This window comes from Heterodontus francisci, chromosome 1 (genome assembly GCF_036365525.1).
Source record: "Heterodontus francisci isolate sHetFra1 chromosome 1, sHetFra1.hap1, whole genome shotgun sequence".
In the NCBI taxonomy this organism is placed as follows: Eukaryota; Metazoa; Chordata; class Chondrichthyes; order Heterodontiformes; family Heterodontidae; genus Heterodontus; species Heterodontus francisci.
Window position 1 is genome coordinate 63,906,229 of NC_090371.1, and position 14,905 is coordinate 63,921,133.

General features: G+C 41.3%; 1 protein-coding gene across 4 annotated transcripts in view; it reads right to left on the reverse strand.

The window, feature by feature from the left end:
- Window positions 1-363: 363 nt before the first annotated feature.
- The window catches only part of il11ra (interleukin 11 receptor subunit alpha), a 180,783-nt gene continuing 166,241 nt past the window's right edge, over window positions 364-14,905 (reverse strand). For all 4 annotated transcript variants that reach the window (XM_068031332.1, XM_068031309.1, XM_068031320.1 and 1 more), the window contains 4 exons: window positions 14,640-14,750; window positions 10,758-10,848; window positions 10,230-10,303; window positions 364-9,428 (listed from right to left, as the gene is read on the reverse strand). In XM_068031332.1, the coding sequence (XP_067887433.1) occupies window positions 10,234-10,303; window positions 10,758-10,848; window positions 14,640-14,750 (272 nt within the window). In that variant the 3' untranslated portion in view covers window positions 364-9,428; window positions 10,230-10,233. The remainder of the gene's footprint in view (window positions 9,429-10,229; window positions 10,304-10,757; window positions 10,849-14,639; window positions 14,751-14,905) is intronic.

A 14,905-nucleotide genomic window follows, 5' to 3' on the forward strand; every position in this document is an offset into this window, starting at 1 on the left:
ATGATTCATTTGATCAGTTGCAGAGCCTTCACAGATCTATCTGAATGTTATTTTCCATTTTGACATCATGTATAAATCAAATATTTGCCCCTCAATATTTTCAAGAACACAAAACTGAGATAACAGAGGTGCTTTTGGATATTCTGCTGGCCAATAGTGTCGACTATTTATTGTCCCATCAAATGCCAATGGCACTGACAGAACCTAAAGATCTCACCCAGAATTCTAGAATGGAAACAAGGTTATATAAATTACATATGTGTGATGCAAAAGCACAGACAGAACAAGATGTTTAAAATTACTGGAATGAAAATTGCATGTGTTAAGATGAAGCCAAGTGTAATTCAAGATGAGAAAAAATAGTTTTAATGTCAGATATTTTAATACAATTTTCATTTTAAAAAGGCTAGTGGATACATGAATATTCCAATTACAAAATGACTAAAAGTAGAGTATTCATTGAAAAAAAACAAGATATTTTCTGGTATTTTAAATAAAAAATAAACTGCAAATGAAATTAAATCTGTCATATTTCCTGTAATGAAAATTTTGTGACAAGCTTTTCCTCAAAATAGATGTGGAAAATAAATTGCAACAATTATTTTTTTCATTAAAAAAATCACATTTAATGTATAGGAGACAGCTTTCTGAAACCAACAGATTATAGCTTATTAAAAATGTTACAGATAAAACAGTGTAGAATAATGCTGGTGCAGTGGCCTAGATGTGCTGACTGGTCACAATTTATATTTGAAGAGTACTCATTAATAATACTTGTGCTTGGAGATATTTAAAACGTCATACATTCTATTTCCGGCATTGACGATCTCTCTCACAAAAGAAAGCCTGATTACTAGAGTAGGTGACCCCCTTCAGCATGTCACCTCCTCATTGAACTTTCCTTTATTTTCAAATGTACAAGTCAAATACCAAGGGGCGAATTTTACAGACCCCCGATGTCGGGAGTTGTGGTGGGGAGTCGGGGGGGGGGGGGGGGGGGGGGGTTGCTGGAAAATGCCTCCAGGAGAGGCCCACTATGGATCTCTACGCCGGGAAGGCCTGGTCCAATTAATGACCCGCTCCTGCAGTTCATCCCGATGCGATATTGGTGCTGATGGCTGGCACTCCCGTGCCTTCGAGATCTGAGGCGGAACACTGGTGGGGAGGGGGGAGCAGGTACGTTTTCAGTCCGGTGGGGGAGGGGGGGGGCAGGGTCAAAGTAATCTGATTGGTGTCGGGGATGGTGGGAAGGGGTCAAGTTAAAACATTATGAGCTGGGACGGGGGGTGTGGGGGGAGGGAAGGTTAGGTGAACAAGGTAAGTGGGGGGGGGGGGAAGAGGGCAAGGAATGAATTCTGTGGTTATTGCGGGGTGAGAGAGGGGCTGGAAACATATTTAATTTTTTTCAAAACAATTTCAATTCACTATATCTTTAAATATTAAAATTAAATGGAAGGGCTTGAAGCCCTTTAAAAATGGCATCAGCGCCTGCGTAAAGACTGCTGACACCATGATGCCATTGCCAGGGATAGTCCGCCCGCCCCCTCCACATCATCGGGGGGAGGAGGTGCAGTCCACTCCAGCTATTTGAATGAGCCACTGCATTTAATATTGTGGCGGCTCCGCGCCATGTGGGCCATGTGGGTGGACCACCATTGTTTACGTCCACCGCCAAATGTAAAATGCAGCCCCAAATTTAGACTTTCTCACAAGCAGGTTAGATTGAACTTTTCTCTGAATAAAATGGAATTATAATTTGTTACATTTTTTGATTTTAAATTGAAGTATTTTCTTCCCTTCATAATAGAGTACTGCAAAATCTAAATTCAGCATTATTACTGTACCTTCTCTATACTAAGCTGTAGTTTCTCAGAGTTCAAATCTCCAGTACTGGAATATATTTTCCCCCACACCTCAAAAACAACTACACTTTCTCCTATACAAGTCACAATAGCAGGGCCATCTTCAAAACTACCACAAACAAGTGCTGATCCACTTGACAGCCAAACCTGGTGATGAATTGTTAAAGACTGTACTACCTGCACTAAATAAGGACCAAGATTATTTCACAGTCTCCCAAATGAAATAATTACACATGGAACAATTTACACTGTTTGATATAAATTCTTTAAAAACATTGCAGAAAAAGTTATTCTATGAAGTGAAACGGTACTATAAACAGCTGTTACTTTCTGCCAAAGTTTCCGTGTCATTTTCAGGGGCTAAAGCCTGTTGTTTCACACGACATACTAAATCTACATGAGTGGGTATCACATGACAATGATTTTTGACAATTCTTTTAGTAAATGACAATCAATTTGTCCAACTAGGAGGGAGAAATCATCAATCATCTGCCTTCCCTTCATAAAAAGCACATTGGGCTGGATTTTAAGGAGCCCATGACGTCGGGATCAGTGATTGGGGGGGTGGGGGGCACGAAGACGGCCCCAGATGAGGCCCGCCACGGACCTTGACGGCGGCAGGGTCTGGCCTGATCCTCCAGGGAGCGGTAGAGCACCGTGGTGGCCACCGCCACCCCCCCCCCAAACCACCACTCAGCGATGGGTGCACAATCACCATATACAAATAAAGTAAATTAATAGATTTGCAAGTACTTAACATTAATCTTGATCTCCCGCTACGATCTTTGGCCCAGCAGCCAACACACCCGTGCTTCCAGATCCCTGTCCGGGGAATCGAAGCGCATCATGGGTATAGGGGATGGTGGGAAGGGTTGTAGTTGAAAGTTTGTGCAGTTTGGCGGGTGGGGGTGGAAGTCAGATGGTAAAGGTATTTTGGGGGGGGGGGGAGGAGGGCAAATAATTAATTTAATTGTTATTGGGGGTTGAGAGGGGACAAAGAGATGTATTTATTTATTTTCATTTAATCTTTCTTCAAATATTTAAATATGCCAGTAGGGCTAACAGCCCTTTAAAAATGGTGTCAGCGCCTGCGTACAGGCAGCTGACGCCAGTGTCGGGGACAGACAGGCCGCCCCTTCCACATGATAGGGTGGGGGGGCTGCCCACCCCGGCTATTTAAATGAGCCGCCATGCTTGGAATCGTGGTGGCTCTTTGGTGTGCGGCCTGCACAGGCAGGCCGCCATTTTTCCGCCGCCACTGATTTCAGCAGCAGGCTTATAAAATACAGCCCATTAAAATTATTCAGAGCATTGAAGAAAAACTCCACCCTCTTGTGCCATTCACCACCAAAATTCTTTCCTTGCTCTATAACAATGTCAAAAAAAAATCCTCACTCACCACATGAAGAGATTCAATTGTCTAGATCCATCACCATAGAGTCCCAAACAGCCCAACTCCACAATATGACATCAGCTGGAAATTTCTCTGTACTTGCTAATTTTCTCCCTTCTCTTGAAGTTGGCACTTAATAAAACAGTTAACGATGAGGAAAGAGCTTGTTGGCTTCTTCAAGCTTGTACAACTAGCATTCTAACTTCCGGCCGAGTATTCAAATACATTTTAAACACTGAATTTCCGCTTTAGGCACAATTGGCGATCTGGGGGGTTTGAGAAGTTATGTCCCCTTTGAGTTTCTGCTCAAGCTCAGTTGCCACCAAATGCAAATCTGCCATGAACCAGCACAATTGGGTAGCATTTTAAAGTGCAATTTAAAAAAAATAAACTAATTTAAAAACACTTTAAACACATTCCTTGATATATTTAAGAGTGCAGTTTCATTAATACAGTTGAAAATAGGTTTATCACAAAAATAACCATTTTAAAAATCACAATTTCAATCCACCACCTGATTTTAAATGATTGAAAATGACTCCAAAAGAGTCAGCTTATTTTTAGAGCTTCCTCAAAAGCCTGCAAACAAGTGCAATTAGTGTAAACTCCCAATGATGATTAATACATCCTGGGGACATAGCCAGTCTTATGGCGGGGCCTGTTTCTAGCACTATGCTTTTTAGACTAGTGCTAAGATTGCACAAATTTGATTTATATTAAATCTAATTTGTGCTGGTTACATCTATTTTGAGCGAATTGCGCAGAAAGAAACAGTGCAACTGAGCTCTATTTTTTTAAATATTCGTTCATGTAATGTGGGTGTCGCTGGCGGTGAGCTGCCTTCTTGAACTGCTGCAGTCCATGTGGCATAGGTAGATCCACAGTGCTGTAAGGAAGGGAATTCCACGATTTTAACCCAGCGACAGTGAAGGAACGGTGATATAGTTCCAAGTCAGGATGGTGTGTAACATGGAGTAACAACTTGCAGTGGTGGTATTCCCATGCACATTTACCCCTAAATGTTTACATCTGTATTACTTTGCCTGAATTATTGCAAGATAGTGTTACCCTTTGACTAGTTAAGTTCTTAAATTAACGGATCCAGGTGTATGGTTCAGTGGGCAAAAGCAACCATTCAATATTACTCCTAAGAGGCCATTCTTCACAAGCAACCCTGAACAGTCGGTGTTGTTAGGCATCACAACAATTCAATCATACTTCTTCAATTTCCAATGCAAGTTACTGGATTGCAATCAGAAGCAAGAACAGTGGTTGATTTTCTTTACCAGAACTAACTTCCGGATACTTTAGCCAATTATGGTGCTTCCATTGGTGCTAGAAGTCTTAGCCTGGGAACCATTGTCAGCGTAATGCTTTACATGGAGGCATTTGTACAACTGGGAGCAGCAATTCCTGGAGTTACACATGTAAACTTACTGCAGGAATTGCTTTTTTAATGGGCTTTAACTTTCTCAAATTTTGCAGTAATGTCTCGTATTGCAAACCTAATATGTTTCTATAAATATATTGAAGAAAGAATTAGATATATTTCTTAGGGTTAAAGGATCAAGGGATATGGGGAGAAAGCAGGAACAGGGTATTGAGTTTGGATGATCAGCCATGTTCATACTGAATGGCGGTGCAGGCTCGAAGGGCCGAATGGCCTACTCCTGCTCCTATTTTTCCATGTTTCTAATTAAAGACATTCGGACATCTCTCTCATATGAAATGGACACTAGAGGTCACAAAGTGCTTGCATATCAGAAATCAAGGCAGTTTGAAATATTGGTTAATGTGTGGCTCAGGTACTACATTCGTGGCTCAGACAGAAGAGGTATATGAACTTTTATAGATTGTATAAATTTTGGGAGGAATTTTGTGGAAACGACAGGGGTCTCAGCCACCAGCTTGAGACCCATGATAGACCTGTGTTGCCTCCTTTGGGAAAGTCCCACCGTATGACAAACCAATCAGGCAATTAAAGGCCATGAGTGGCCTTTTCCTGGGATCAGAACCCTGGAGGCAGGATGGCTGCCTGCTGAAAGCTGCCGGCCAATCAGAGGCTGGTAGCTCTTTTGTTCGGCAGCGTCACCAGGGAGGCAGTGCCTGCTGCTGGAATGACACACACGGATTTGTATGTTGTGCTCAATGCATGGCTGGGTTAATACCAGCGGCGATGGGAAGAGGCCCTTAATTGGGCATTAATTGCCCCTTAAGGGCCTCAATTGGCGGCGGGAGGCGAAGGCCGTCCATGGGCCTTCCCGCCACAGACTTAATTGGGGTGTAGGCAGAAATGCATCAGGGACCCACCCCCACCATCCTGCCCATTTAAAACGCTCTCCCCGTCTCCAAACTCAGAGATGTCAAAGAGCACCAGAAGCCTACCATTCCTGCCTATTTCTATGCTACATTCTCAATTGTATGCCCTGGCACAAATGCCAGCCAACGACTGAGAAATACTGCCTCTGAGGCAAAGGCTTAGCTGGGAGGCAGTCACAACTAACTCATATGCTTCAGTTCCGAAGAAGGGTCACTGACCCGAAACGTTAACTCTGCTTCTCTTTCCACAGATGCTGCCAGACCTGCTGAGTGATTCCAGCATTTCTTGTTTTTGTTTCATATGCTTCAGGACTTGTAGACAATCTTAAATATAGAGCTATCACTTCTAGTGTGCACAGCCTCAATTTTACATTACTGGCTCATTCCAAGCTACTGCAGGGGATATCTGCAGTATCAGTCCACTGGTCACTGCATCACGGAAGTAGCAAATGCATTATTCAGCAAAGCCAACAACTAGATCACTTGCACACTGACCAAAGGCAGCAACGTGATGCTGCGACACAATTTTGCAAAACAACTGGCTTTTCCAGAATCTACAGGGTCATTGAATGCACCTTTTTTTGCTAATTCTAGATACCTCTCAAGAAGTGCCATAGCTACACCATCATTTAAAAAGGTCAAACCACGTGCCAAGTGACTGCCCAAACCACCATCTCCTGCACTTGCAAACACAATTCTTCAAATACTAATCATTTTATCCTGAGCTCCAGCAATATTGTTAATCATCAACAAATAAATGTTCAACACAATGTTCATATCAATCTGAGCCTATAAAAGGGTTCAGGGTAAAGACAGGAATAAGATTAAATGGAGAACCCTGTTAAAGAATCAGCAGAAGCACAACTAGCCAAATGGCCTCCCTCTATGCTGTAAAATTCTACGATGCAAGTGCATGCCGTTTATTTCCTTTATGTGGCACATGAACATTGGCAGCTTGAGTTGGCAATGTTAGCCCTTGGTGCTTGTGTTTTGTTACAGATTTAACCACTGGAAGAAGCATACAGGCTGGTTGGTTGCAGAATTTCACTGAGCATTGGTAATGTATGGCCAGGGCCCTGCAGTGAAGTCAGCCAAAGCTAAGACCACAATAGTTGACTGGTGTTAACTGTTTTAAACTACCTCCTCCCATTCAGGGTTATAACTCCTTTTAGGTGTATGTCTTTGATCAGAGGCTGCTAGGAACAATCAAACTGGCTTTACTAAAGCAATCTGCTGAGTCAACTAGCTTCTTTCTCATTGTTAACTAGCGGTTCACAGCTGATGTAGCGTACATTGTGCTGCTCCCTTTTGGTTAGATGTCCCATTGTGCACAAGACTGTTAACAGCAGAACTGTCTGTAACCCAGTTAGGTCACAAAAAACAATTCCTAAACTCTATGATGTGTGCATCTTCTCAAAAAATTAAAAGCTTTAAATAAAATCAATATGATTAAACCAGACATAGAATAAATGAAGCATTTCATATTTTGGGATTTAATACTGAAAATTTTAGGGGCACATCAACTCACTGATGATTTCTAATATTTTCATATTCCAGTAAAACACACTCACTCTGGTGTATTTAAACACCAGCAATGCAATATTCAAATTTTAAATTCATATCTTCTATCCAGCATTTCAACTGGGATGATACAGCTGGAATTAAAAGAATATCAATAGTACCAAAGAATAAAGTTTGTGGTTTTTCAGACATTTTGTTCAAACTTTCTACATTTTAAAATATGCATTTTAGGTTGGCGGGGAGCAGATGGAGGAATCTATTTGTATAGAATCAGGACCAAATTGGAAAATATTTGAATTCATACATTTTATCAAAATAACTTCTTAAAAAGTATTATGGTTTGGCAAACTGTTCTTTGGGTTGAGGAAGAAGAGCCACAAACAAGTAAAATGATGCAATTTGTATAACTATGTACTGTGATTATAAATATCTGGCTAAACCTTTTCACAATAATGCCCCATTAAATAAAAGTGATCTAGATCAATTCTAAAATGCAGGCTTCATAGCAATACTTAATGCTAAATTACCGTGCTTTCTCCATTGGCTTTTGTAGGTTATTCACCTATGCCATGAATGGCTTCACGAACAGAACACATCCAATCCACTCCACATTTTTAAAAAAACACGCGAATTTCTGACGATATGTTGCTCTACATTTGTGACTGTTCCAATATTTAGTAAACATTTGGTTCAATTATAAATGACCATTCACCAATAGAGAAAGAAAGTCAGTAACTTCAGAATGACCTTTAAAATATTATTCATTCTTTTCACTCTCTTTTTCTCGTCCCCTCCGCTTCCATGAGTAAGAGAAATCAAATTGCTCATGGCCTCCTCAATGTCTTCCAAGTGTATTGCTGGTCCATTGCTCAAGTAAAAAGCCACACTCTTCAATGGAGTTAAATGTAATACAACACTTAATTTAATGTCCAGATGGAAACCCCTTCCCATAGCTACATTGAAACCCAATTAAATGGTTGGATAAGAAACCTCAGTGCCACTTCCTTTTTCAACTCAAGCACAACCATCTTGGTGTAATGCAGATATTTTTTTCAGTTGATTGCTGACAGGCACCCATCCTGTAGCTGTTCACTTAAATGCCACACGTCTTTCCAACTGAGATTCAAATTGCATTCAATTGACAAGTATGTGCAGAGAGCTTGCAATCTATTTTCCTGAATATATAATTGCCATTTCAACATTAGAAAGAAAGCAGATGCCATTTGAACCATGAAGCTGTGCCATTACAATTTTTCTGCCTTTTAGCAAACATTTATTTGATTTCTAGCACAATTTGTGCAAAAATATATTTTTAAAAAACTGTCCAGTGGCTCTTTAACGGAGACAATTTTTTGTTTTGCTTACTGCTAAAGAGATCAATAGGCTGAAAAATATACACTGGTGGTGTATAAAATCAGCATCTTACAGGTTTTACCTTCTGTTATATACACCTAACACTAATAGTTTAAGCTAAAAATTATACAGATTTAAAGGTAGAAGTGATCGCTCATCAGGAAAATCCTATTTTCTCACAAAAAGAATTGCAGATAGTGCTTTAAAATAAGCACTAAAGAACAAAACAGGCTCTGATGTCTACACCAAATAATCACCGTTTCGTCAGCACTTAACTCCAGTTTGTTGCTATAATCTTGTAAGGTATCATGTTATTGCACATTACTGGAGCAGTTATAATTAAGAGTGATCATATTTTCTGCAGACTGCAGTCATTTTGCAACCCTTATATGATGCAGATCCTCTGGCTTGCCACACTCATTCCAGCAGCAGTCCTCTGTAGCACCTTCAAAAATGACCAAAACATATCCGCTGGTGCAGTCCAAAAAACCTTACTGGTGCCAATGTAGCTTGTTGGATCCTTCATGTTTTCTCTCAACTTCTCACTAACCAAAACTCACGACAGGAACCAAACTGCATCAAACAATTTGTGTCACAAGTCTGTGACAACATTGCCACATTTTGGAAAAAGAGTAATAGTCAGTGACTTGAAAATCACGAGAGACAAGGGATGATTATATACAGGAAATACAACAATCACACTAAAAAAAAAGTCAGCTTCCATCACATTTAAACAGTTTTGTAAAGTAAAAGGACGGTGCACTGGTAGATGATGACAAAAAAATTAATCAATTCAATATAGTAACTATTTAGTTGGCAACACCCGGACGTTTCCTTCAGTTTATAGGCCAATTCCTTCGTCATGTTTTTCAGTTAGCTGAAGAAATGTACTGCAATGAACAGATTCTCCATAGGATATAGTCGCAGGAATTCCCCTTCAATTTGATTGCTGGCTACCTCAAGACTATATATATGCTGAGCTGTGAACAGAAAACACCTTTAGTGAGAAAATCTCCAATAGTTATGATAAAACTGGAAGGTTAGTTTGTTACATAGTCTCCTGAATTAGATTTTAACATTTTTAATATAACACAAGAAAAACGGTCCATTAAACCTGCCCTGTCCCAGCATAACAGCCGCACACCATACCCACCCCCCATTGTTATGCACTCTCTTTGGAGAGGCAAAAAAAGTCAATTAAGGTCAATTAAAAAAAAACTCTAGGAAATTGCTCTCTCGTCCCCAAAGCCAATCAAGCAACCTGCAAGAAACCATGGTGACTGGATGATGACTCACAATCTACCAAGTTCTATTTTTATACCATTCTTCCACAAACCATGGACCATCTTCAGTTGAAGTTTGGGATTGGGGGGGGGGGGGGGGGGGAAGGGGAAGGAGCAGGTGGTGACTTGCTATAAGGCATTTACCAACGCATCAAACTCCTTGAAATTATGCAAAAGCCGATGATGTTTTGATGTTTCCTTCCTCGTTGTGGAAAAGCAATTTTAGCCTACAGTGTTGCAGCAATATAGCATATGTGAAACAACAGTATGCAGATAGGGCTGGGATTTCAGCATTATGCGACTGGTACTACAGTCATACAACACTTTACTTCAAACACAGCCCAGGGAACTGTGTTAAACACCATATGCTTGTTTGTAAATAATGAATTTAAATGGCCCCATTTACGAATACCTTCTACTTATTCCAGATTTCTCTGATTGCCAAAAATGAGGATTGCAAAAAGGTAAAGAATTGAATTGTACCAGCTGGATACATACCACACTAACAAAAGTGCAGTGCTTTTTTGGTAAGAATGTCATTCTTATCTGACTCTCGTTTTTTCCTTCTGATCCTGGGAAGACAATACATATGGTAGGTTATTGTCTCAACAATTACAGTGCCATCTGCTTCACATTCAGGCAACTAATTAAAGTGATTCATTAATCAGTATACTAAAGATTTTTATTATATGGAGGATATTTTAAGAAGAATCTTGGCATACAATTAATACTCCTAAGCAGAATGACCGAATAACCTACTCGTTACTCAAGTTATGATTAGGATCACACATAAATCTTTAATATGTATTCTTTTTATTCATCACCCTATATTCCTTTATGTTTTGGTTCTAACACAGCTGGAAATAGTAAATGATTGTTGGCTACTTTTGTGGGGCATGGGGTGCAGAGATTTGTTTTGAAATGTTTAAAATAATTAATATTTAAATAGAACATAACACTCATTCTTAATCATACGTAAACTCATACAATCATGAGATCAACAAATAATCAAATACTTTTTTATACCATAACACTAATGTAGCGACTGCTATGGATATTCCAATTGAGACGATAATTGAGATCAATATGACGATTTCTCTATCCAGCACATCAGAACCTGTGGTCAAAGCAATAGAAACAGATCAGTTTATATGACTTTTTTTATTTGCTTGTGGGATGTGGGTGTCACAGGCTTGGCCAGCATTTGTTGCCCATCCCTAATTGCACTTAAACTGAGTGGTTTGCTCGGCCATTTCAGAGGTCATTTTAAGAGTCAACCACATTGCTGTGGGTCTGGAGTCACATGTAGGTAAGGACAGCAGATTTCATTCCCTAAAGGACATTAGTGATCCAGATGGGTTTTTACAATAATCGACAATGGTTTCAGATTTATTAATTGAATTCAAATTTCACCATCTGCCATAGTGGCACTCGAACCCATGTCCCTAGAGCATTAGCCTGGGCTCTGGATTACTAGTCCATTGACATAACCACTATGTCACCACCTCCCATATGGAACCACAAAAAGTAAAACAATGCCAAAAAAACTCAAAAGCTAGATTTTATTAATGACTATTAATTTTATTAGCTTTTGAAGAAACCTGGAACTCATCCTCTTTATAAAATTATTTTCTCTTCAGTTTGCGAGGAAGAAAATCATAGAATGGTTAGAGCACAGAAGGTGGCCATTTGGCCAGTCATTTCCATGCCAGCTCTCTGTAAGAGCTACTCAACTAGTCCCACTCCACCACCTTTTCCCCGTAGCCCTGCAACTCTTTTCTCTTCAGATAATTACCAATTCCCTTTTGAAAGCCATGACTGAATTTGCCTCCACCGCACTCTCAGGCAGTGCATTTCAGATCATAACCACTCTCTGCGTAAAAAAGCTTTCCTCATGTCGCCTTTGCTTCTTTTGTCAATCACATTATATTGGTGTCTTCTGGTTCTCGACCCTTCTGCCAATGGGAACAGTTTTTCCATATCTACTCTGTCCAGACCCGTTATGATTTAAATACCTCTATCAAATCTCCTCTCAACCTTCTCTAAAGAGAACAGCCACAGCTTCACCAATCTAACCTTGTAACTGAAATTTCTCATCCTTGGAATCATTCTCATAAATTGTTTTTCCTATCACTCGTGGGATGTGGGTGTCACTGGCTAGGCCAGCATTTGTTGCCCATCCCCAATTGCCCTTTACTGCAACCTCTCTAAAGCTTTCACATCCTTCCTTAAGTGTGAAGTTACATTAAATGCTAATCTTTTTCTTCATTCAGTTTATTTTTAAATAAAATACAGATAATTTAAGACTTGCATATAAAGGACTTTTTTTTAAATGTCGAAAAAGACCCACTGGTCTATCAAGTCTGACTCAGTCAGACTTTGCTCCCTGGGGGCTGGATTTTACGCCAGGCAGACGGGAGCTGGCCACCAACGTAAAAGTTGGTGGCGAACCCGCATCTGCCCAGCCTGGTAATCCAACCCGCATTTTACTGATCCCCAGGTTTTTAATTGTTCAGAGGCGGGACTTCCACCCGCTTAAGGGAGGACATCCCACCAGCAGCTCTTAGTCCCAGCAGCCCAGTCGAGGACATTGAGCCAGGACTGAAGGTAAGGGTTGCCTCGCCAGGCAAATTGGTCGCGGTCCGGCGAGGCAAAGATGGTCGTTTTGGGGGGCGTCTCGGGTCCTGGGGGAGCACGTTTGTCCGGCCCCCCCACCCCAGTGTGCTGAGAGGCTGCCAGGTATTACTGGACATTCTTTCACATCTACCAGATGCCCGCTTGCCATGGGTAAAATACCCGTGGAGGTGGGTGAAGGCCGTTAAGTGGCCACTTAAGGGCCTTGATTAGCCTGGGGCGGGCGGCCAGTTTCCCGCACCTCCCCCCCCAAGGCCTGCGTAAAGTGGGGTGGTGTAAAATTCCAGCCCGGATCTTTGTACTTCCCAGTGAGCCCTTGATATCAAGTGCTACATGGAGCTGGTTCTCTTAAAACAGAAGCTTCTAAAACAAAATTAAAATAGTGAAGCAAAAATACCTTTAAAGGACCTCTGCAGCTCCAACTTAAAAACCATATTGAACTAGTTCCGTTAATAAAACGTGTTCTTGCTTTTTTTCTGAAATTCCTTCCCTAAATTTCTCTTATTTTTCACCGCCCTCATTTTCTTTAATATGCTCCTGAAAAACAACCTCTTTGGTCAAGTTTCTAGTCACCTCTCCCATCATCCTTTTTGGCTTGCAGTCAGTTTTTGTCTGATTATGCTTTTGCGAAATACTATTGGACTTTTTCTATGTTAAAGCTGCTATCTAAATGCAAGTTGTGTGGTTGCTGTTCACACCACAAAAGTATTAAAGTTTGTTGGATAACATGTATATTATGCATTGCAAACTGGTGTTCGTATACTTCGTTGTTTGAATTACTGGCCGGAATTTTACATCAGGGTGAAAGCCCTAACCACTAACCAAAAAGCCTCCGCTGGGGCTGGAAGCCATGTTGTAATTTTACATGGCCCAGGCTCTTAATTGGCCCTAGGCAAGGCTTCTGCCCCTCTGAGGCAGGAAGTCCCGCCTCCAAGAGCTGCTGGCTAATCAGCAGGCCGGCAACTCCTCAATCCCAGCAGCGCCACTGGGAGCAGTGGCCATTGCTGGGACTGCACACAGCCAGAAGAGGGCTGTGGACGTCGGCTTCCAAAAAGGTGAGTGCGGTTTTGGATCTCACCGACGACAATTGGTTGGGCCCTTGCAAGAGGGATGGGGGTCATTCAGGAGGGCGGGGAGAGGTGCTCTACTGGAAGCGGCTTCTGCTCTTTGGAGGCCCTCTGTGGGATCAATCAGGAGAGCCCAGCCACACCCCCGCCCCCCACGGGCCACCTGCAGGCAGCCTACGCAGGTGAAGTACCTGGCTGCCACTGGTAAAATAACAGCAGCGGCGGGAGGAGGCCTTTAAGTGGCAATTAATTAGCCACTTAGGGGCCTCAATTGGCCTGGGGCAGATGGACCGTTTCTTATCTCCCCTTCCACTCGTAAAATTGCAGCGGGGACAGGAAGGCAATGAGAACGGGGGTGGGAAGGGGGGGGGGGGGGGAGCATAAAATTCCAGCCATTAATTTTTCTATTTAATAATCAGTACTTTTAATATGCTGGTGTGTTGGTAGGGGAGACGGGGTGTCGTGGTAATGTCACTGACCAAGTAATCCTGCGGCCCAGGCCTAATCCTAATGCCCTGGGACACTGGTTCAAATCGCACCACAGCAGCTGGTGGAATTTAAATTCAATTAATTTATAAAAATCTGGAATTGAAAGCTAGTCTCAGTAATGGTGTCATGAATCATTGTCATAAAAACCCATCTTCTAATGTCCTTCAGGGAAGGAAATCTGCCAACCTTACCTGGTCTGGCCTACATGTGACTCCAGACCCACAGCAATGTGGTTGACTCTTAACTGCCCTCTGAAATGGCCTAGCAAGCCACTCAGTTGTTAAGGTCAATTGGGGATAGACAACAAATGCTGGCCTTGCCAGTGATGCCCACATACCATGAAAGAATAAAAAAAACCAATGCAAGGTATTTCTCCCTCATTTGCTTTCTCATTTGATATGGGTAATCCAAAAAAACTGGGCATGAGAGCTGTCTGTATTGATTTAAAGGCAACACTGTCTTACAGAATGTGCACATGTATATACACACACACATTACAGAAGAATTCATTGGGTGCAGTTTTTAAACTGGCTTAATAATATAAATAAAGTTTATGCCAGATTTTTCCTCATATGATTTATGGACATATTCACATGCAGTATTTTCCACTCTGACTTGCAAGCTACATCTACAGCTAAGCTCCATTACAGGATGGCTTTTGACATTGCACACTAATCCTTGACACAGTACCAAAAGTAACATTAGCCTCTGATCTTACTTGAGAGTACTGAAGTTGGAGAAAAGGTAGCCTCTGTTGATTGACTGTGTGCATGTGCAATGTCCGTCATCAATGTGGTGACTGTAGTTTGGATGCCTTCCGTTGTAGTTTCTGGAATACATAAATATTAATAAATTAATTAATTTCCAAAACAAACTACACAAGAGAGAGTTTCACACCTCAAAGGTCTTCTTATGCTGCAGCTTTGCATATTGTATGCTTTTAGCTTGGGTAGAAAATGGCCTCAATATTACTACTGCAAGATT